The sequence below is a fragment of the Schistocerca gregaria genome, chromosome 2 (genome assembly GCF_023897955.1).
Source record: "Schistocerca gregaria isolate iqSchGreg1 chromosome 2, iqSchGreg1.2, whole genome shotgun sequence".
NCBI lineage: Eukaryota > Metazoa > Arthropoda > Insecta > Orthoptera > Acrididae > Schistocerca > Schistocerca gregaria.
Window position 1 is genome coordinate 507,849,189 of NC_064921.1, and position 24,265 is coordinate 507,873,453.

The 24,265-nt window shown below is 39.7% G+C and overlaps 1 protein-coding gene across 2 annotated transcripts in view; it reads left to right on the top strand.

Annotated features, from left to right (window-relative positions):
* LOC126329050 (uncharacterized) overlaps positions 1-24,265 on the top strand; it is a 207,858-nt gene that overhangs the window by 155,666 nt on the left and 27,927 nt on the right. For both annotated transcript variants that reach the window (XM_049996093.1, XM_049996091.1), the window contains one exon: positions 12,473-12,630. In XM_049996093.1, coding sequence (XP_049852050.1) covers positions 12,473-12,630 — 158 coding nt within the window. The remainder of the gene's footprint in view (positions 1-12,472; positions 12,631-24,265) is intronic.

A 24,265-nucleotide genomic window follows, 5' to 3' on the forward strand; every position in this document is an offset into this window, starting at 1 on the left:
GGCAGGATTTTCAATTGCAATGAACATTTCAAATTCAAATATTAAAAAAAAAAAAAAAAAAAAAAAAAAAAAAAAAAAAAAAAAGAAAACCAGACACACAGAGATGTTCCTGCTGTCATTGATGGATGCCGACCGAGCTGCCGAGCATGCACATACCAAAACATACGCGATTGGCGCGCACCTAGCGGCATCAGATGGAAATGTTCCCTACTTTCTGAATAGCCTTCATACTAATTACACTAAAGCGGTACCTAATCCAAAAAATATTAAATGACTATTTCCTAGGTCTTAATCCATGTGTGTTCCTCATTACCATTTTATTCACAACTCCTTGTTCATCTTTTAATACCTTCCTCCTCACTCTCCCTTTTTGTTCTGCATTCCTATCCCTGGAATAACTCCCAGACTTTCTTGAAAAGGTATCAACCACCCTACATGCACGATTGTTGTTCTTGTCAGCAATTGAATCTTGACATTTATGGCAACATAGTCTTTGCCACATGTACAGGCAATGTAGTCTCTACCACTTGGTATGGCCCCTAATACTTTGCAAAAAAACTTTTTTGTCTTTCCATTTGGCGTATATGAAGTTGATAGCATCACCCACTGACCAACCTTATATTGGGGCATTCTTGCCGCATGACCTACTGCTTCTTTCTGTTTCTCTAGTGCTTATGTATTTGCTTTCTGTACTCTCTTCCAAATTTCAGTAATCAATCTGGCAAATTCCTTAATAGTCTCTCCAGTCTCCCCTTTCTTCTCTTTCAAAACATTGAATGGTGGTGGTATTTTATGACCATATACTACTTCATAAGGTATTTTTTGCTGTTTTGCGTTGTAGGCGGAGACCACATACCTTCAAGTAGACATTGCAATTGGTGTGATGAGAATCAGTGTAATATCCAAGCATCTTCCCAATTGTACTATGCACTCTTTTGTCCTTCCATTGGCTTGTGAATGGTCAGGACTCATCCACAATTTCTTAACATTCAGTAGCTTACACAATTTCTTGAATAGATCTGACATGAAGTTTGTTCCCTGGTCCATTATTATTGTTTCAGGCACTCCAAATTTCAACATCCAATTATTCACTAGTTCTTGTTCCACTGTTGCTGCCTGATAGTTTGGCATCATGACCATCTCTAAGTTTCTCAAAAATTACCTATGATTGTGAGTACATACTTATCCTTTGCAGGCATAGGCGCCAACTTCTGAAAATCTTGGGATATGCTTATTATGTTACACTTTAAAACTCATAATTCCCCACTATATAGTTACAGTAAATGTAAATGTTGCAAAATTAACTTAAAATATGTGATCAATCGCCTGAATAGGGAGAGGCAGTTGTTTTGCTGATGAATTACTTAAAGGTTCCAGTTTCAGTTCCCTTGTGAGATTGGAATGAATGTTCACTGATGCTACATGATTTAAGTGTTCTTGGTTGATGATTGGCGTCAAACATACAGTTTGGTTTTAGAAGTGGTTTAACAGTTTAAATTGCTATATTCTCTTTTCTCTGAGAAACACTGGATGGATTAAACAAAAAGTTGCAAACATTAGGCATCTTCTGAGACTTAACTAAGGTGTTTGACTGTTTTGATCAGAAAATATTACTATAGGAGTTGGACCATTATGGAAAAGGAAGAGTAGCACACAATTGGTTTCTCTCATACTTAAAAGAACAGACAGCGTTATGTTATTCTCCACAATAATGAGAATGGCTGTGAGGTAGCATCTGATTGGGGCATGGTTAAGTGGAGTTACCTCAGGAAGTTGCCTCAGGTATTATTGTTGATAGAACAATGTGTGTGTGTGTGTGTGTGTGTGTGTGTGTGTGTGTGTGTGCAGAAAGTTCTGGTTGAGAATTATGAATTATTTAGGAATAAAGAAGATGACTCACCAAAAGGGAGAAGCACTGCATCATCAACAGGTACGCGAACAAAAGGTACAGAGCTTTGCTAGCCTTTGGAATAAACTTCCTTTCTCGAGCTTTTTGGAAAAACATGCACACAAACACACATACTCTCAGTCACTCATATGCACACACCTGTCTCCCTAGATTGCTTTAAACATGTATAATTCTTGGTGGGCTTATGTTATGCTATGATCATAAACAAAGCACAAGGCCAGATGCTGCATATTGCTGGCATGGGCTTTAGTATCAGATGCTTTTTGCATGGACAGTTCTATGTGGCTGTCTCCCATGTTGCTGAAGCAAACAATATCTTCATTCCTGTCCCCAATCATATTACTTCAAACATTGTTTATGTAGAAGCTTTGTAAGTAAAAAATAAATTCCATGTGTATGAAGTCTTGGGCACGTATATAAAAAAATACTCAGGAAGTACTGGGTTTCTCAGCTAGTAGAAAATAAATGTATGTTAAATCACATTAAGTTTCAGTTTCTAACACACATTTCAGCTAAAACTGACATTGTGATTACACAGAATGGGTATATGATTAGCGAGCCTGAACAATTCAAACTCATCAAACTCATAAGTGTTCAGATAGATGGTAAGCTGTCACGGAAAGCTCATGGTCAGGGTTTAGTTCAAAAACTAAATGTTGCTATACTTACCATCAGAGCGGTATCTGAAATAAGTGATAGCCCAATGCAAAAATTAGTCTACTTTGTTTATTTTTGTTCACTTATGACATAAGGTACTACAGTCTGGAGTAACTCATAAAAAGTATTATTGATTCAGAAATGGGCAGTTCGAGCAATATGTGGTGTAAATTCATGAACCTCTTGCTGAGCCCTGTACGACAGTCTGGGAATTCTGATATTGGACTCTCAAGAAGAATTATAAGCAGCTTTCACTCACTTAATAGTAGGAAGAAATCCAATCTGTGTTTGGACCATATATCATTGACTCCTGTGGACAAAGGCACATATTATTCTGCTGCAGCCATTTTCAATAACCTAGGACAAGAATTTAAAAAATATTAGTAGTAATGCCCATTTTCAATAACCTAGCACAAGAATTTAAAAAATCTTAGCAGTAATCCCCAAACTTTCCACTCTAACTTGAAGAATTTCCTCATGAGTCCCTCCTTCTATTCTGTCAGAGAGCTCCTGGAAAACATTTAAGGAAGTTACTGTCATATGTTGTTGATTATGCTAATATGTACTCAGCAGCTTGTCATCTCCACAGGACTCATATTTTATTTTATTTTGTAGTAAATTTTCTCATGTAATTTTATGTACTGACTTGTTCTATGATGATGGAGATTAGCTCATCAAATTGGTCCTATCAAACTAGAGGTATAAACAAATAAGTAAATATGTTAAAAACAAAGATTCCAAGACTTACCAAGCAGGAAAGCGCCGGCAGACAGGCACATGAACAAAACACACAAACACACACACAGAATTACTAGCTTTCGCAACCGATGGTTGCTTCTTCAGGAAGGAGAGGGAAAGACGAAAGGGTGTGGGTTTTAAGGGAGAGGGTAAGGAGTCATTCCAATCCCGGGAGCGGAAAGACTTCCCTTAGGGGAAAAAAAGGACAGGTGTACACTCGCACACACACACACACACATATCCATCCGCACATACATGGGAAAAAAAGGACAGGTGTACACTCGCACACACACACACACACACACATATCCATCCGCACATACACAGTGTATGTGCGGATGGATATGTGTGTGTGTGTGTGTGTGTGTGTGTGTGTGCGAGTGTACACCTGTCCTTTTTTTCCCCTAAGGGAAGTCTTTCCGCTCCCGGGATTGGAATGACTCCTTACCCTCTCCCTTAAAACCCACATCCTTTTGTCTTTCCCTCTCCTTCCTGAAGAAGCAGCCATCGGTTGCGAAAGCTAGTAATTCTGTGTGTGTGTTTGTGTGTTTTGTTCATGTGCCTGTCTGCCGGCACTTTCCCGCTTGGTAAGTCTTGGAATCTTTGTTTTTAATATATTTTTCCCATGTGGAAGTTTCTTTCTATTTTATTTACAAATAAGTAAATACCAACATAGTGTACATGTCTACACTCAGTAAGATCACCTAATGTGAACTCCATTATCTTAATTGTCTTGCCATTTTCTCCCCCCGCCCCCCCCCCCCCCCCTTTTTTTTACTGTCTCCAATTCTCACAAGACTTGCTTTTCTGCATCTTTTCATCCAAACTAACTTACCACTGTCTCGTCATCCTAATTTACTTCCTCCTTATCTGCTCATCAACTGCCCTGCTAAATTTCTTTTATTTTGAATCTCTCTACATTTGTTCTTAATTGACTTTTCTTCTCTTATTTTTGTGTTATTTCTGTTTTTGGATGCACCAGTCATGAAATTTTTCTGCCTTTTGCCTCCTCATACAGTAGCTTGTATCACATAACATCTGAGTTTTCCAGACAACTTAAATTATTACAACTGTACCTCCAGTTGACTGTAACTCCAGAGTGGCGAGGTGAAGGGTGCACCACAGGACTGACACAAAACAGCATTTTCAGTGTCCTGGGAATGCCATTCAGATTAAAAAATGCAACTGTAATATCTCAGAGAGTGTGGGATGGAGTACTCAGAGGGTTAAAACCATGATAACGCTTAGTGTATCTTGATGATATAATTGCCTATGGGAGTGTCATGGAACAGTATATGCAGTGATTAAGGAAAATATTCCTAAGGTTAAAGCCCCAAAGTTAATATTGAGTACAAAGAAGTGTAATTTTATGATGGAAGATGTAGCATACGTAGGTCGGGTTAAGACAGACCCCAAGATTAATTAGAGCTGTATTTGATTTTCCTGTGCCAGAATCTGTAAGAGAGTTGCAATCATTCTTGGGACTCTGAAACTATTACCAGTGAGTTGTATGAGGATTTGCAGATATTTCCAGACCATTGACACAATTGTTAAGAAAGGGTACTAAATTTATGTGATCATGGTTTTGAGGAGCTAAAAGAAGCTTTAACATTGAGTCTGATATTGGTATTTTAATTTGTGATTTTAATAGAGAATTTGCTTGATCATTTAAGGCATTAAACCATGCACTTGGCTGTATTTTGTCATCACAAGAGGTAGAAGGCACAGAGCATCCAGTAGTTTATGCTTCGAAACAACTAAATTATATGGAAAGAAATTATTTCATTAGAGTGAAAGAGATGTTAAGCTTTATTTATGGAATCATATATTTCAAATGTTATCTGCACAATAAAAAGTTTAGAATAATAACAGATCATATGACATTAAAATGATTGTTGGGGTTAAAGGATTCTTTTACTAGGTTTATGTAATGGGCAGAAAGACCAAGTGAATTTGATTTTGAAGTCGCACATAAATCTGAGAAGAGGTATGGAAATGCAGGTGGCTCAAATAGAAAAGTATCAGTATTACATATTGGGGGTGATGAACATATGGGATGGCAAACTGCTCAGAGAGTGGATGATGAATGTAAGCAGTATTTTAAGCAGACACAGTTTTGTTTGCAGGATGGGTTGCTATGAAGAGAAAGGAAATTGGGATCATTGGTAGTGGTACCAGTGAAGCTAAGGAATACATTGCAACAAGAAGCTCATTGTCACATATTAGTGGTTCATGAAGGTTGCAGATCTACCAATAGAAGAGTAGCAGAAAGGGATTGATAAAAGAGTAGGCAGACAGATGTAAACCTGTAGGCGGGAATTGCATACAATGCACACAGGGAGCAGAGTCATGTCAAACAAGGATACCACTGTAGAAGTTATCTGAAGCATTAACAGGATTCAAATTTCTAGGGATTGATGTTTTATGGCCATTCAATAAAACTACTGCAGGCATAGGCACTTGCTACGGGTATGCTCAGTTGCTCAAGCAATCCCCAAAATTTGAGTGGATCTGCACAGCATACCTCATTGAAAATTGCAGTATTCTTTTTTTTCTTTATGTTACAGTTCTTTAAATATATGTATATATATGTACACATTTTCATCTTACCCAACTGGACTGACACGATAGAGGTTTGCTTCTTGGCTGTAACTCACTCACTGCATTGATGAGTGGCTGGCTTTTGTAACACAGTTTTGTAAAAAGGTTATCTTAAAACAAACAGCTAATTGAATTTGTGTAGGAATTAAAATCCACATTGACATATAAGTTAAGTGACCATTTTCTAAAAAGTCGAAATATTAAGGGAATACTGCTTGTTAAGTCAATAGTGTAAATAGAAGGCACTAACATTTAATTATTATATTGCATTAAATAATTAGAAATGAAACTTGTTGGGTATGATATGATGAAAACGTTTATATTACAAAGTATGAATTTTATTTCTACTTTCTTTTGAGATAACATTTTGATTCAACCACATATATTACCAGTGAGCTGACTTACCTGCTGCAACGAGTACCCCATCCCTTATAGCTAAAAAATTCAGTAAATGGACAGCACTTACAATAACTTGGTGAAGTTCTTTGTGCTTTAATTGACAGCTCTGCAACAATCATGAAATGTGACATTCAGCAAGAGATTTTTTCCTTGTGAAATGTTGGATAAGGTGTAACTTATACTGAATTTGAATTTCCAGACTTCAACAAGCGAACAAACAATGAACTAGTCAGAAGTCAGAAAATGTAGATCACTAGATGTTAGTTTGTGTTCTGTTTGATATGTGCTTGAAATTATATTATATCTTTAGTCTTGCATGTCAAAATTGCTAAAATGGATAAATATATAGTGAAGTAAATAAAACAGAAAGAAACTTCCACATGGGAAAAATATATTAAAAACAAAGATTCCAAGACTTACCAAGCGGGAAAGCGCCGGCAGACAGGCTCATGAACAAAACACACAAACACACACACAGAATTACGAGCTTTCGCAACTGGCAGTTGCTTCGTCAGGAAAGAGGGAAGGAGAGGGAAAAATGAAAGGATGTGGGTTTTAAGGGAGAGGGTAAGGAGTCATTCCAATCCCGGGAGCGGAAAGACTTCCCTTAGGGGAAAAAAAGGACAGGTGTACACTCGCGCACACACACACACACATATATCCATGTGTGTATGTGCGGATGGATATATGTTTGTGTGTGTGTGTGCGCGAGTGTACACCTGTCCTTTTTTTCCCCTAAGGGAAGTCTTTCCGCTCCCGGGATTGGAATGACTCCTTACCCTCTCCCTTAAAACCCACATCCTTTCATTTTTCCCTCTCCTTCCCTCTTTCCTGACGAAGCAACTGCCAGTTACGAAAGCTCGTAATTCTCTGTGTGTGTTTGTGCGTTTTGTTCATGTGCCTGTCTGCCGGCGCTTTCCCGCTTGGTAAGTCTTGGAATCTTTGTTTTTAATAAATATATAGTGAAATACAAAAGGACTTTGACTGGTAATCATGATGGTGATAGTGATATTGAATCGACAGCATTTAGCAGTAAAAGTGACCCATCTTTGGTAGTCTGTGACAATGAAATCCCTGTTACTATTCCTGGTAACTCCACAAAAAATAATATCAGTACTGAAAATGGCAGCCTCAGAGGCAGAACTTTTTTAAAACATTGTGTAATAAAATATACATGTATTCAGTATGACAAAAAAGATGACAGAGTTTATTGTTTTGATGTGTATGTCTATGTGTGAAAACAAGAGATTGGCTTGAAAAACTGTTATATTACTGGTACTATTGTTCAAAAGAAATACTATTTTTCACATACAAGCACACGATGCAAAGAGGTCCTTGAAAAATAGCCAGCTAATCAGCATCTTGGTATAGGAAGTTTCTGAAACTTCCTGGCAGATGAAAACTGTGTGCCCGACCGAGACTCGAACTCGGGACCTTTGCCTTTCGCGGGCAAGTGCTCTACCAACTGAGCTACCGAAACACGACTCACGCCCGGTACTCACAGCTTTACTTCTGCCAGTATCCGTCTCCTACCTTCCAAACTTTACAGAAGCTCTTCTGCGAAACATGCAGAACTAGCACTCCTGAAAGAAAGGATACTGTGGAGACATGGGTTAGCCACAGCCTGGGGGATGTTTCCAGAATGAGATTTTCACTCTCCAGCGGAGTGTGCGCTGATATGAAACTTCCTGGCAGATTAAAACTGCGTGCCCGACCGAGACTCGAACTCGGGACCTTTGCCTTTCGCGGGCAAGTGCTCTACCAACTGAGCTACCGAAACACGACTCACGCCCGGTACTCACAGCTTTACTTCTGCCAGTATCCGTCTCCTACCTTCCAAACTTTACAGAAGCTCTTCTGTGAAACATGCAGAACTAGCACTCCTGAAAGAAAGGATACTGTGGAGACATGGCTTAGCCACAGCCTGGGGGATGTTTCCACAATGAGATTCTGCAGAGTGAAAATCTCATTCTGGAAACATCCCCCAGGCTGTGGCTAAGCCATGTCTCCACAGTATCCTTTCTTTCAGTAGTGCTAGTTCTGCATGTTTCGCAGAAGAGGTTCTGTAAAGTTTGGAAGGTAGGAGACGGATACTGGCAGAAGTAAAGCTGTGAGTACTGGGCGTGAGTCGTGTTTCGGTAGCTCAGTTGGTAGAGCACTTGCCCGTGAAAGGCAAAGGTCCCGAGTTCGAGTCTCGGTCGGGCACGCAGTTTTAATCTGCCAGGAACTTTCATATCAGTCCACCCTCTGCTGCAGAGTGAAAATCTCATTCAGGAAGTTTCTGAATTGGCACATTATTTAAATGGTACTGTGATATACCAATAATGCCAAGGCCAACATATTTAAGTTCCTTAACCTTATCTCCAGTACCTGTATGAGATGGAAATGTATGCTAATTCCTTCAGGATTTTGATGCCTGTCCTATTTTGAAGACAGAGACTTCCCTTAAGCAAGGATACCCATCAGCTGAATTTAGTCTAAAAGTATGCAGCTGTAATGCCAACTACTGCAGGAATTTTCCCGTGAGTGATCCCCCACATTCCAACTACACTATCAACAATAAACTATGCCAATGTCCTCTTCCCATACCTATTGAGCTACAAGCCGTGCCTAGTGGAATGCAAAATCCATTGATAGACTCAAATGGCACCACTGCAATGTGAGGCATACCTCTCACCATCAGTGCCTTATCAAGACTCATGTTAATATGCCTAACAACAGTATTAAGATGAGGATGATCATGATACTGAAACAGTTGGATGAGCTACACATCTGCCACCAACATGAGTAGCAGTCTTTTCCAGGGCAACACCTGTGCCCTACTCCCTGTACCTGTTAAGGCTATTCCCAGCTCCACCCACAATCACTATTTGATCCTCTTTTGTAAAATTCCTGCATGACTCCCATATGTTACCCACCATGTGAACCAACCCTGCAGTAGGCTTTACAGTGCTGGTGACCTGGTACTCACTGTCCAACATTTGCTGCAATTGATGGCCTCACCACTCCCATGAGAACTATCTAACAGCAGAGTCTTCTCCTTTCTATTTGAATTTATATCTAACTTCTTAACTGTGGATATCTGCTGCATTTTTCCTACACTTACAGCTGCAAGAGACTGCTCTGCACTAAACTGTAATGTTGGGCAAATACGTTGGTGATACACAAAATGAAATTGTCTGAATATGTCATTCTCTTAGCAGCCTTATAACCAACTGCCAGTTCCCAATCCCAGTCCCTTTCTCCCTTATAATCCTATCTAGTTCCTAACTTCCATTTCCTGAATGCACCTGATAGGCGCAGATCTCACACACTTCTGCTCCTCAATTTATTTATTTTTGCTGCATATCTTGCAATTCCAGGACAGGATCTCAACAGAATGCCCCTTGGATTCCTCACTGCATTCAGCTAAATAAAAATACTTTGCACAAATATCACATTATTACTACAGTAAAACAATTTTATAATCTAATGACAGTGATTACAAATTTTACTCTCTAGAAAGAATATAACTATTACTACTGAAGTGTTACTATTTGGTTGGTTGTGTGGTTACACTCCCTGCATGATCTGTCACACTGATGTGTGTGTGTTTGCTTTACCTCTTAAATAATTTCTGATTTCCTTTGTTGAAGTTTATTACTTTTATGATGATTTTACTGTGCAGTGCCACGGGGACATGCTGTCAGACTTCTTCACCTTTTTATGATGTACAGGTGCTAAAAGAGAGCTTGAATCTATGCAAGCTACTGAATGACAAATGCAGTTCTGCGTGAGCTCTTCTATATTTACAACAAAATCTTAAACTTTATTGCAATTTACAGCAAATAGTTCTTTCATAATGAATAGTCTTCAGGAAGTCACAACATGTGCATGTAATGCTTGTAATATAGATCACTAAATCAGAAGTAACAATTCTCAGAACTGATTTTCAGCCATTCTGTCATTTTCATTCTTGCCATCCTCTTTTCCTCTGAGACTTCCAAGACACCACCAATCCATGAAGACAAAGCACAATTGAGCCACCACAGCATGTTGAGACATGCAATCCCCATTATGCCTTGCCAGGTCTGGAACAGGTGGCTTTTGCACCCCATCTGTGCCCATTTTAAACCAAAGTATGTTTCCCACTTTCCCACTTAAAACTATCTAAAATATATTTTCAGTTACTGTGAACATGTATCGTCAGCCTAAGAGGATAAAGGTGTAACATGTATTCCGAAGAATACCATGTTACACCACACTAATACCACTACAACTCAATTACTAATGCTACTACAACTCAACTACTAATGCTATTACAACTCAACTAGTAATGCTATTACTACAAAGACTTCACATGAATACTTGTCTAAAACAAAAATTTCAAATGCCCACTGATGCACTCAGCAAAACAGATTACTACACAGTGGGTGAAGTTTTCAAAAGTTTTATCTATAGATATTTCACAAGAAACAGCAAGAAGTATCATTTGAAAACCTCTAAGATAAATAACTGACTGCAATACACTAAAAGATTTATCAGTACTTAGCTCTCAGATCTGCTCCAAGACTAACTGCTTGCCATGAGATGTAAACACATTCAGTTGAGAGACTTCAATGCAAAACATAAACACAAGGATAACCGACCATTCAAAACAGTAGCATCATAAGATCAAGATGAGTGTAAATCAACTAATAAATTACTTTTAGAACAAATATTATCACAAGCAATTGTTAAAAAAATGTATCTGGAACACGAAGTGCAAGTCAGAGGTGTAGATTTCTTTTAAAGTGATGTAGGCAGACTTTGTGGCATTTTCACTTCCACTATAAGTGTCTGATCTTAAGACTTCAGTTTGTCAATGCAGTAGCCTGAAAGATTTACAATAGTAAAGGCTAGAATATAGGATGGCAAAGTACTGCAGTAATGTTATGAACAAAATAAGAGATCAAAGTCAGGACTTGTGTCAGTGTCTTGAGAAGACCAAGGAGTTCTTCTGTTTGGTTGTAGTCATGGTTAGCTTATACCAAGTCATCATTATTTTGCACATGATCTACTGTAGAGTGAAATATTCTTTCTGGGTTTTAAGAAACAACAAATAACAATAAAATTCAAAGAGCACTTCTCATATTGAAACCAGTCACTGCAGAACAATAAACCACAACAAAAGAGAATCAAAAGTGCATAGAGGATATTTCAGGGCATTTCATAAACATTTGATTGGCTATTAAATGTAAACAAGTAATTGTAGCTTTAAAGCATTTTGTGGTTGGAAAAGAAGACCCTGGAGGTCATGTTGTGTCAGTCAGCTGTCTGTTTTGTTTGACAGTGTGTAGCAGCAAGTGACTGAATTGGATAATATTATAAGAGCCACCCACCAATTCTGAGATACTTTCTGCCATTTCCTTTCTGAAAGCAGTAGGAGCCAGTGCTATTGAGATTCATCATTAGTTGTGTTGTGTGTATGGGGATGGGGTTATGAGTGAGAGAGTGATGCAGAAAATTCAAGGCTGGTCACACGATATGGCTGATGAAAGTAGTTGAGGAAGACATTCAGATGTGGTTGATGAACACATGAAACAACTTGATGAAATTGTATGTGATATCAGTTTACAGTTTCTGAAATTTCTGAAGATTTGTCTCAGATTTTGATAACAACACTCTTTAATATTATCACATAAAATTAGGTTACTTTTAAGCCTTATGCAGGGTGTGTTATGAATTACAAACTCATTGGTAGTTTTCTTAAGATACAACAAACTTCATCAAATCTTGAATAAGCTTATCATGACATCGGAAGAGTATGACAAATGATAAGATAATGAAGGAGGTGATAGATTCCATTTGGTAGAATGAAAGGGTAACCAAACTGATGAATATATGCATTAACCTTGACAACATGCTTATCGAAGAATGGATCAGAAACTCAAGAAAATTGTTAGGGCATGGAGGGCTGGAAGAAGATAAGACATGAAGCAGTAATGTATGTTACCTAAATCAAAACATAAACAATCTGTACACCTGCAAATGAACATTAAACTGGGAGAAAACTGAAAGCTGTTATAATTTTCCGTGTTTGCTTAAGAGTCTTAATGGCTTTAGATACAAGTATCATAGCAATGATTTAGCATCAACAATTTCCTGTAGCTTTTTTCACAGATTAATATCTTTGTTTCAATTTTTTAGATGGTAACAGCTACAGGCGCCCAACAGTCCTACTTGTCTACAACCCAGTGCATGATATTCATGTCCAAATAATTATGGGTGTTGTGAAACTTATGACTCACTGTTGTGGAATTGATGTGTTGTTTGCTGACACTGATATAGCAAAATCAAAAGAAAAGGTGAGTATCAAATGGAAAATAATACTAGATCTGTACATGTCATTTCTGTGATACATATGAATGTTCACAACTGAAAACAATTGTACCTTCAGTTTGATTGTAGAAGAATAGTTTTAATGATAACTGACATTCTATATCACATGAGTTACTTAATGTTTTGTACCATCATTGCAGCTCCATTGCATTATTTGCAGTTAATTTGTTCATTAAAAAATTTAGAGTATTAAAAATATCAGTCAATCAAATTTTGCTTAATTTTCTAACTTCTTTTACCATGTATGCTATGGGTTCATCATCTGGAGACATTTACGAATACGAAGGTATTCTTTGTTGTCTGGATAACTATGTAGAGTGTCTCAGGGAAATCATGTCATAGTCTTTTAAAGCAAACTGAAGTACTGACAACTGCTTCCAAGAATATCATGAATCATTTACTTAGTTACAATTTTCATTACCAGATGCATGATTAGAGATTAGATTAGATTAGATTAATACTTGTTCCATAGATCATGAATACGACACTTTGTAATGATGTGGAGCGTGTCAGGTTAATGAAAGATGTCTGTACAAGATATTACATTACACAAAATATTGCATGACACTAATGCTTAAGTTAGTTTTTTTCCCTCCCTTAATTTATATCTAAAAATTCAGCCAATGAGTAGAAGGAGTTGTCATCTAGAAATTCTTTTAATTTATTTTTAAATGTTGGTTGACTATCTGTCAGGATTTTGATGCTGTTTGATAGGTGACCAAAGACTTTTGTGGCAGCATAATTTACCCCCTTCTGTGTCAAAGTCAGAGTTAACCCTGCATAATGAAGATCATCCTTTCTCCTGGTGTTATAGCTATGCACACTGCTATTACTTTTGAACTGGGCTGGATTATTAACAACAAATTTCATAAGTGAATATATATATACTGTGAGGATCCCTAGATCCTAAAATAGATGTCTGCAAGATTACCGTGGGTGGGCTCCAGCAATTATTCTGATTACACGTTTTTGAGCAATGAATACTTTTCTACTCAACGATGAATTACCCCAGAATATGATACCATATGAAAGCAGTGAATGAAAGTAGGCATAGTAAGCTAATTTATTGAGATTCTTATCACCAAAATTTGCAATAACCCTAATAGCATACGTAGCCAAACTCAGACGTTTCAGCAGACCATCAATGTGTTGCTTACAGTGTAACCTCTCATCAATGGACACACCTAAAATTTTTGAAAATTCTACCTTAGCTACAGACTTCTGTTCAAAGTCTATATTTATTACTGGAGTTGTGCCATTTACTGTATGGAACTGTATATACTGTGTTTTATCAAAATTTAAAGAGAGTCCGTTTGCTGAGAACCACTTAATAATTTTGTGAAAAACTTCATTTACAATGACATCACTTAGTTCTTGGTTTTTGGATGTTATTACTATACTTGTATCATCAGCAAAAAGAACTAACTTTGCATCTTCATCAATATGGAATGGTAAGTCATTAATGTATATCAAGAACAGTAAAGGACCTAAGACCGAACCCTGTGGGACCCCGTGCTTGATGAAAGGTGCCATGATCACTACACGTGATGAAACATGAGAGCTATATTTCATCCTATAGGATCTTCTACACAATATCAAATGTTGAAAAAATACTTCATTTAAAAATAATCTTTAAACACTTTTGGTTGGTAGTTCATCAACTACTAGGAGGTAGACTATGCTACATAATTTTTTCCATGTTTCTCATTCCAGTAGCACATTTGTTAAGCTATTTGAAAGATGAATTTCGCCGTGTGTAAATAAACATGTGCTCTGTACATTAATACTTCAATAATGTTCTATTATTTGTCATTCCACTTTGTATAATACTCATAATAATGGAATTATGGAACCTATATTCAATATAGGACAAAATTCAGATACCTAAATCATAAACAGTAATGTGCTGAGAATCCAGTGTGGCTATATATAAGGTTAACAACTTGCTCTGACACACGTTACAAGGAAACAAGTGTACAAGGGTAGGGACATATTAATTGTTGACAGTTTAAATGTACAGCAAATAACTTTCATTTATTTATTTACTCATTTCATCTTGTAAGATTAGGGACGTAAAGCCCTCTCTTATGTCTAACGAGACATCCTCAGTGAGTACCCGTTGCAGTTTCTGTGGTACGTGAGCAGTATATAATGATGATAGTAATAATAATAATAATAATAATAATAATAATTGTGACAAAATGTATAGTGATGTATATATGTAATTTATGAATATCAGTCTTATTACCAGTAAGCAATTTCCTCATTATATTTTGTCAAATATGAGTAGCCACATGTAGTAGAAGTAAATGACCAACAGTACAGAAGGAATCAGTGTGAAGAAGAAATTGACTGGTCAGAAGAAGAGCAAGAAATATTAGGGTAAAGTGGTCTCTCAGGTTTTCTTGGTGCAGTTCATTAGTAGTGCACTTCTGTATGTTCTGTAAAATTGTTGTTTCCATTTTACCAACAATATTGTGGTGGCAGATCCAGCTGTGCTCTACAGGTGCTGTGAGTATTGCTGTTTTATGTACTCGCTGTCTGGAATCCTCCAGTCTGTGAGCTATTGTTGGTCTCACACCATTATTTATAGTTGAATTTGATTCCTGACACCTATTTTGCCCTTTGATGTTCTTTTATTTTTCAGATCTCATACTGATATTATGTGTAACATAAATTCTCTCAGCATTTTCTGTCTCTGGTGAATATGATGGCTGGCCAGCTTTTATACCTAACATCATTAAAGGTCTTAAAACATGAGCTGCAGTGCCACTACAGCTGTACAGCCTTCCTAAGGTACAGAATGAAGCTATTCCTCTAAGACTCATAGTTAGTAATATTGGTGCACCTATATACCTGGAAAAATACCTGAAATAGGTTCTCAGAGTATACGTGGGGAAGTGCAAACACCACATCTGCTCCTCCACTGATTTTGTAAACTGCTGTAGTCAACTGCAGTCTGAGGATACAGATATTATACTCAATTTCAATTTAGTCTCCCTCTTTACAAGAGTTCGACTTTCTGATTCTTTGGAACTAACCTCAGAAAAATTTGATGATTGTGTAACAGAACACAATATATAGATCTATGGAACGAAAAACTAATCTAATCTTGTCTCTAATCTAATGTTTTAGACGTGTTGTGACATCTACTTATTTACCATTTGACAGAAAATATTATGAACAAACTGATGGCATGGGATTGGGTAGTTAGTTATTGCATGTTGTGATGAACCTATTCATGAACTGCTTTGAAGCACCTTAATCCACCAAGTTGAAACCAATGTGTTTCTATTGGTACACAGATGACACATAAAAAGTGTGGCCACATGGTGCAGAAAAGCTTAAAGAGTTCCTGGAGCATTTAAATTCCACACATTTTAATATTAAATTCATGAAGGGAGTTGAATCAGGAGGCTAAGTATCCTTGCTTCAATGCGTTAGTTAAGAGAAGAACAGTAGGATCCTTGTGTCACAATGTATAGAGATAACCTACACACATTGACCTCTGTCTCCATGTCTTGAGGCATCACCATCCATCACAAAAAAAATTCAATACTGAAAACACTGATCACCAAAGAATTACAACACCTAAATATAGTGTTACGGAAGAATGGGCACTCAGATCATCAAACTGAATAGGTGAGGCAGTCAAAATCAAGAATGCCTGAGAGAAGGGTTGAAACTGAGACCGAGGAAGAGAATTCAAAAATTGATTATCTGCTTTCTGCTGGCCTAATATCCAACAAAATTATAATTTGGTAGACTCCTACCGACACATGGCATCCATTGTATTTCACCCCCTTCAGATAAGACAAAAAGTGTTAAAGATGATCTATGTCTCCAAAAACTGGTTGTGTATTGCATTCCATATGAATGGACACATCTTTGCAGACTATCAGAACAGTCAAGCAGAGATGGAAGGAATGTCAAAGACATATTCAGCCAAGTAAATTAGCTGTCACCAAACACTGCCTTTTAATAGTCATGAAGTATGATGAGACCAATACTGCAGTGCAAATGCAAGCTTCTGGTACAGCATAATTAAGGAGTCTGTCAAAATAAAGAAAATAAATAGGGATGGAGGTTTCAGTTTAAATTTATTAAAATTTTGGCAGCCAACACATCCACTATAGTTGGAAAACACTGAATGAATTTACATTTCACAGAATGTCAGTATGAGCTCTTAAAAGCAAAAGAGAGCACAGGGTGTAGTGTGTATCAGAAATCAAGCTGAGCTATAGATAGTGGAGTAAGATCAATAGTCTGGTTGGAATCCAGACAGTGTGTACACATAATAACAAAACTCATAGTTCCTGAAAAAGATGGGTAGGTCACTTATCAAAATATTGAGCATGAAATGGAAACAACCATCTGGAAGAACAAAGGGAAGCATGCCAGGAATATTAGGGTAAAATTAACAGAAAGATGAAAAGAAGAAAATAGAAAGCATTGAGGAAAGCATAGTGAGGGAAGCTATACCAATTATTTAAAAAAATGAAGGTTTAATATTCCCTTGAATGCAGATATGTTCTGGATAAGACACAGGTTACAGGATAATTTGTTCCACAGGCGTGTGACTGAAAAGGAGAAGGAAATGGAGAAAGAGTTAGTGTTATGCAAACATGCAGCCAAGATGCTAGATGTATTTGATCTTTTATTGTACTTGTAGTATGATGACAGAAGTCTGATGTATTAGAAGACATTTTGAACACACCAATGACTAGGAAACTGATGAAGGAAATAGAGCATTTGAAAATCATGCCATCTACCAATTACCATCCATCCAACTGAGCATAGGAAGGACTGATATAATTCACAGATATCTTATGTGAGCATTCATTTCCGGATGGCGCCATGTGGAGTTTTCCTTATCAGTGCCATGTCGAACTATATCACAGTGGTAAATACTAAGCAAGATTAAAACTGGACATATTTTCCTAAATTTTTGTATTTTATAAAGATAGGAGAGAGATTTCTTTTACCTGCATAAATTTGGGCATTCCAGTTTAGATGCTCGTCCAAGATTATTCCTGTTTCTTGAAATGTTTACTGGCTACCATTGACAAGAATAGAAGGGACTTACACAAAAATATTGACTAATCAACTTTTGATGAGATGTGAGGATGACCTGTGACTTCTTAGGGTTTAGTTTAAGACCCATTCAAATAGAAAGATTGTGATTCACACTTGATCGAGTGGCAGTTTTTTTCTTAGTGCTGGCGCTTGTGTACAATTGGATACCACCAGCACTTGAGTAGTTAAGAGAGTAAAGCACTCATGAAATATTGGTATAGAATGAGAAAAGCAGTGGTCCAGAGTTTGAACTTTTAGCAATTCCAGTGACCACAGTTAGTGGGTTAGATTCATTTTCCATGGATCATTTTGCACGAATCATTATAAAGATGTTTTCCTGTGATGAGTCCTCTGACTGACAGATGACTCTTTGACATCTTCTTTTGAGGTACCTGTCAAAATATAGTATTGCACTGTTTGAGAAATTAAGTTGTTTCATTTTAATAAGTAATATGTCAAACTGAGCACATCAAATGCCTTCCTGAGATTAATCACTGTTAAAATTTTAAATTACGACTTTATATCTGTCAAAGACATTTTTGATGTCAGTCACTTTGATTGATGCAGGTGCCACACTGTGGTGGTTTCAAAGCCTGATAAGTATTTTTCATGGATGCTATAAGTTTTAAGGTAATCTCTCAGCTATTCATGAACAGTTTACTTCAAGGCTGGTAGTGTTTCTGAGTTATTGGCTGAATTAAGCTTTGCTTCCACTCAGTAGGAGGTGTACCACTAATAGGACAGAGACTGAAGATGTTTGTTAGAACTGAAATACCATAATAATGTAAAACAATGTTTTTAATCATGCGTGTGCTTTCTCCATATTTATCTAGTACCTCCAAAGGGATTCTCACATGGTTGCTTTCTATACTTTGTGTGTAGAAACATATTTTACAGAAAATATATCTGTTTAGATGATATTATTTTGCGATTGATATTTTATCACAACTTGAGAATTGACTGCTGTTGAGAAAAAGATAATTTAATTCAGCTGCAGAGGCTTGGGTGTTGCCTTTTCTATCCTGAAGGGAAATGACCTTAGGGAAATGGCAACAAGGGATGGGAAGGATTATCTGATATTCATTCAAAATATCGAATAGACTGTGCAGGCACTCATTGAGGAAAAGAGGTGCAACCTGCTACAGATTAAGGTATATGTTGGAAAACAAGATGCCCGTCATATAGAATCTGAAGTCCAACTTGGATCATTCCAATGACTGGCAAAGAAGATTGAGAAGATCAGCACATTCGTGGAATTTCAGTGAAGCTCACAATTTACACCATTGTCCCCAGAACTGATTGTGGCTCATTGGTTCTGAGTTAAATGGAAAGTTACCAGAGACGTCAAAACTTCTGTGACAAATTAGGCAATGAATTTTGTGAATGGAATAACAGAGGAGAAAATTGTAAAGTACCCCTAAATAGGCCGTGGTTGCACAACACGTCAGAAACTGCTAGCCGAGGAGCTGACTGTGTGTGGAGTGCACAGAAGGGTTTCTTAGATTTGAGCACTCTCTGTATGATCCAGAGCATGACAGTTGCAGGAACCTGAAATATTAGTGTAAGACCAAAAGAAATCCCTCCCCCCCCCCTTCCATAAACACACACACACACACACACACACACACACACACACACACACACACACACACACACACAAAAGAGACTATCATAATCCTTGTCATCAGCTACCAAAGCAGTTGCACCAAAGAACCAGACTTTGAAGCACCTGTAAAAAGCAGTGAAGCTGGCTAAAACTGAGAATTGACAGAAGTGACATTTTTGGTTTAAATATGAGTGCATATTGAAAGGATAGGATAGTGGAAAATAGGTATGATGTATTTGTTGCAGTGGACAGGTAAAACAAATACACCAAGACAGAAACTGAAGCTGCTTGCAAGATAATTTGGGCCAGATTCAGTATTGAGGGTGGGCAAATACTTACAATTCAGTTCTCTCATAGATCACTAAACAGACTCACAGAGGTAACAAGAAACCTTAGAAAAAAACTCAGCTTGCTAATACATAATTTCCCCAATCATATTGCGGTCGTTGAAGGAGACTTGAAGCTCCAACAGTTGATTGGGCCAATAAGATTTTTGTAAGTGATGAGTGTGACAAGATATTCTGCAATATAAAATGATACACTCTTTCTGAACACTATTTAGAGCACAATGTTCAGGAGCCCATCCATGTAAGAAATATATTACATCTTATATCCACAAATAAACTTGAACTCTTTGTAATGCTCACATTGCAAGTTGTATTATTTACCATGATTCAGTTGTAGCAGCAGTGACTACTAATATAAAAAGAACAACTCAAGGAGAAAGATTTACAAGTTCAGTAAACTAGATAAAAAGACAGCAATATCAAGTCCCATAGTGTAGTTTAAAAGACAGCTCTGGGTAAGAGCATGTAGAGAAACTCAATTCAAATTTATAAGAATATTTGACCAAGCTCTGGATAAATGTGTACCTAATAAAACAGTTAACAATTGGAGGGATCCTCCTGTATACAGTTTTCATAAATAAAATCCTAAAGATTAAGTGACTAGTCCACAAGCGGCATAAAACAAAGCTATATGTAGTAACACGGTTCACGTTTTCTGTCGCACTTCAAAGTAGACCAGGAACTGCCTCATACGCATGCCCAATGTGAACTCACTGGGCATGGCCTGTGCTGCCTGAGTTGTTGTTGTTGTTGTTGTTGTTGTTGTTGTTGTTGTTCCACTGGCAGAGGTCACGGCCGAATTCTCGCGTGCCCTCTGGTGGATGGGACTCTATTTGTGGCAACTACCGTTCATGACACACCGTGCCGATGTGCACCTCCCGCAATCTTTCTGGTGGCTACTGCACTCCTCCTCCTTTGGGGAGTGAAGCCACTATGATCCACTGCATTGGAAGGTGGAGCGTCGTGCAGGAGTGATGACCTACACGTCCATTGGAAGGCTGGAGTCGAGGGGATCTGCCAAACTTCGAGCAGGAACCTTCGAATACGGCTGGAAGTGACCCACATGAAGAGGCCCCCGTCATCCCACCACTGGAACCCAGGACAGAACGGGAGACAGGCCGTCGAACTCTGGATCCTGGTCCACCCCGGGAGGGGCAAGACCCAGTGGCAGGGACGATGGGGAAGGGACGACCACAGGTGAACCAGCCTGCTGAGAAACCGGGCCTGCGAGGGTGGCTGGTTCTCGCTGGGGCATCGCTAATGATAGCGATGCCAGTGCTGGAGCTACTGGAGGTTGCCAATGCTGAGAGCCATTGTTGTGCGGCGGAATCACAGGGGGGAGGGGTGGTAGTGTCCCCTGAGAAACCAACACAGGTGCTGGCAATGGGGAAGCCGGTGCCCGAGGGGTAGGAGGGTGGGTGCCCAAAAGTGGTGACGACATACCTCCCCCGTCTGCAAGGTATAGAGCCAGTGGCCATTTCGGCGCAGGACCACCGCCGGTATCCAATGTGGATTGCGACCAAACCCATGTGCCCAGACCGACATACCCAGTGGAAAGCCGGGTACTCTGTTTTGCGAAGACTGGTAAGGACTGGGCCGAAGGAGGTGCAGCAGAGTCCTAGGCTGGCGCCCGTGGAGGAGCTCTGCGGGGCTGCGTTCTTCCATAGGTGTGGTCTGGTATGCCATCAGGAAAAACGTCAATGCCTCCTCCGCAGGAAATTCATGCACATACTTTTTCATCTGTGTCTTAAATGTGCGCACCATGCGCTCATCTTCCCCATTAGATTGTGGGTGAAAGGGGAGAGAGCAAACGTGCCAAATACCGAAGCGCATACAAAAATCCTGGAAGGTCTGCGACAGAAACTGAGATCCATTGTCCGAGACCAGAGTGACTGGCAGACCTTCCACAGAAGAGATTTTTGCTAGTGCCTGGATTACAACCTCTGAAGTGGTTGAGGAGCAGCGAACCACATATGGAAATCGGGAATAAGCATCAATGACAATGAGCCAAAAGCCATTGAGAAACGGGCCCGCAAAATCGATGTGAACACGTTCCCATGCCTGGGTTGCAGGCAGCCATGAAGTGAACGCTGACCTGGGAGACGCCTGTTGGCTCACACACTGGGAACAGGCGGCCACCAAGTGCTCAATTTCTCTGTCAATACTGGGCCAGTGCACATGTCTGCGAGCCAAGGTTTTAGTATGGGAAACACCCAAGTCCCCCTCATGTAATAACGTGAGGACTTCCCTTTGCAAACTTGCAGGAACAACCACTCAAGGAGCTGTATCATTGGTAGCCAGAAGGAGAACTCCTTCCAAGACGGAGAGGCGGTCTCGTAGAACAAAATAATTACGAAGAGGGTCCGGGGCCCGGCCTGGAGGTCGGGATGATCTCCCCTGCTGAATGAGGCGAACTACTCGTCGGAGAACCGCGTCAGCTGCCATTTCCCTGGCGACTCTAGAACTAGTGATTGGGAAGCCATCAACTGCTTGGCGGGACGCCATATCCATATGAAAACACATAATCTCCTCTCAATCGAACTTAGGATCCAGTCCCACCGGAAGACGGGAAAGAGCGTCTGCATTGGCATGCTGTCTGGTAGGGCAAAAATGAATGTCATAATGGTACTTAGAGAAGAACAAGGCCCAGCACTGTAGTCTGTGGGCCACCCTATCCGGAATCTGAGAGGCGGGGCCAAATAACGAGATTAACGGCTTATGGTCAGTGATTAACTGAAACTTTGTGCCATACAAGAAAGGGTGAAACTTGGTAACAGCATAGACAATGGCCAAAGCCTCTTTTTCCACCTGGGAGTAATGGGCCTGTGTGGGACTAAGAGTTTTAGATGCAAACGCCAGTGGCTGCTCGGAACCATCTGCGTTGCGATGGGCCAGGACCGCCCCTACCCCATACTGCGAAGCATCTGTAGCCAGGACCAACGGCTTATGGGGGTCAAAAGTAGGAAGCACGGTGCTGACATGAGGAGGCCTTTCAATGAGGTGAATGCTCGCTCACATGCAGGTTACCAATCAAAAGGAACACCCTTGCGCAGAAGGCAGTACAGGGGGTGGGCGATGGTGGAAGCCCTGAGAATTAACCGGTGGTAATAGGCAATCTTGCCTAAAAAAGCTTGTAACTCCTTCAGTGAAGTGGGCCGTAGAAGGTCAACGATACCTTGGAGCAAACTTCCTAGTGGCTGGATGCCGTGCCGACAGATTGTGTAGCCCACATACTCAATGGACGGTTGGAAGAAGTTTGACTTACGCAGGTTGCAACGCAAGCACACGGACCTGAATTTGAGAAAGAGGGTGCGAAGGTTGTGCAAGTGATCCTTCGTGCTGTGGTCCGTGACAATTATGTCATCCAGGTAATTAATACAATGAGGGATTGTCGACGTGACGTGCTCCAGATAACGCTGGAATATTGCCGGGGCACTGGATATTCTGAAGGACAACCGCTGGTATTGGTAAAGGCCAAACGGGGTGTTGACAACCGCCAGCAGATTGGAGTCCTCATCAAGAGGTATCTGATGATAAGCCTCCAAAAGATCGATTTTCAAAAAATATTGGCCTCCCGCTATGGCAGAGAACGATTCATCAGCACGAGGCAAAGGATAGGTGTCCACCACCAATTGGGAATTAATGGTGGCCTTGAAATCGCCACAAAGACGTAATTTTCCCGAGGGTTTCCTGACAATAACGAGGGGCAAAGCCCACACACTAGAAGAAATGGGAAGAACGACCCCTACGGCTGTCAGCCGGTCTAGCTCTTCTTTTACCTGATGGTGGAGAGCCAAGGGGATCTGCCTCGCACGTAGAAAACGTGGGTGATCTGACGCCTTCAACATTAAGTGAGCTTCAAAGTCTGAAACACGTCTCTGTCCCTCCTCAAAGATATCTGGAAAGTCAGAGATCAAAGATTCTAATGATTGATCGGGAACGTCTTCGGAGACCAACTGTATAGTCTCAGTGATAGAAAACCCGAAAGCTTGAAAGGCATCCAAGCCAAAAAGGTTAGCGCAGCTTGCATCACTGACAACAATAAAAGTAATAGACTGAGTGACTGATTTGTAAGTCACGTTGGTAGTGAATTGACCCAGTAGGGGAACAAACTGTTTACCATAACCGCATAGACGCCGGTAAACTGGCGCCATCGGGGGCGACCCAAGGTTGGAGTAAGTTTGTGCATTCTACAAAGAAACTGCTGCGCCCGTGTCTACTTGCAGATGTAATCAGCATGACCGAACCAACACCTTGATAAAGAGTTTGTGGGCCAATGCGTCGGGAGCCTGGGTCGATGAAACTTCCTGAATGTCAACGTCCATGTCCACTGTAACTGCTTCCTTTGATTCTTTCGAGGCTGAGCAGCAAACTTTAGCAATGAGTCCTTTTTTATTACATTTGTGACAAATGGCCCAACACTGGGCTCTGTTTACGCGCTGTGCGGGAGCGGCCGTAACAGCCGGATTGTACCGCTCACACGTCGTCCACCCTGGACACAGTGGACCGGCCACACTGCCCTGAACCATCGCAACATCGCACCATGCTTCCAACTGTTGACTGGCGGTGTGA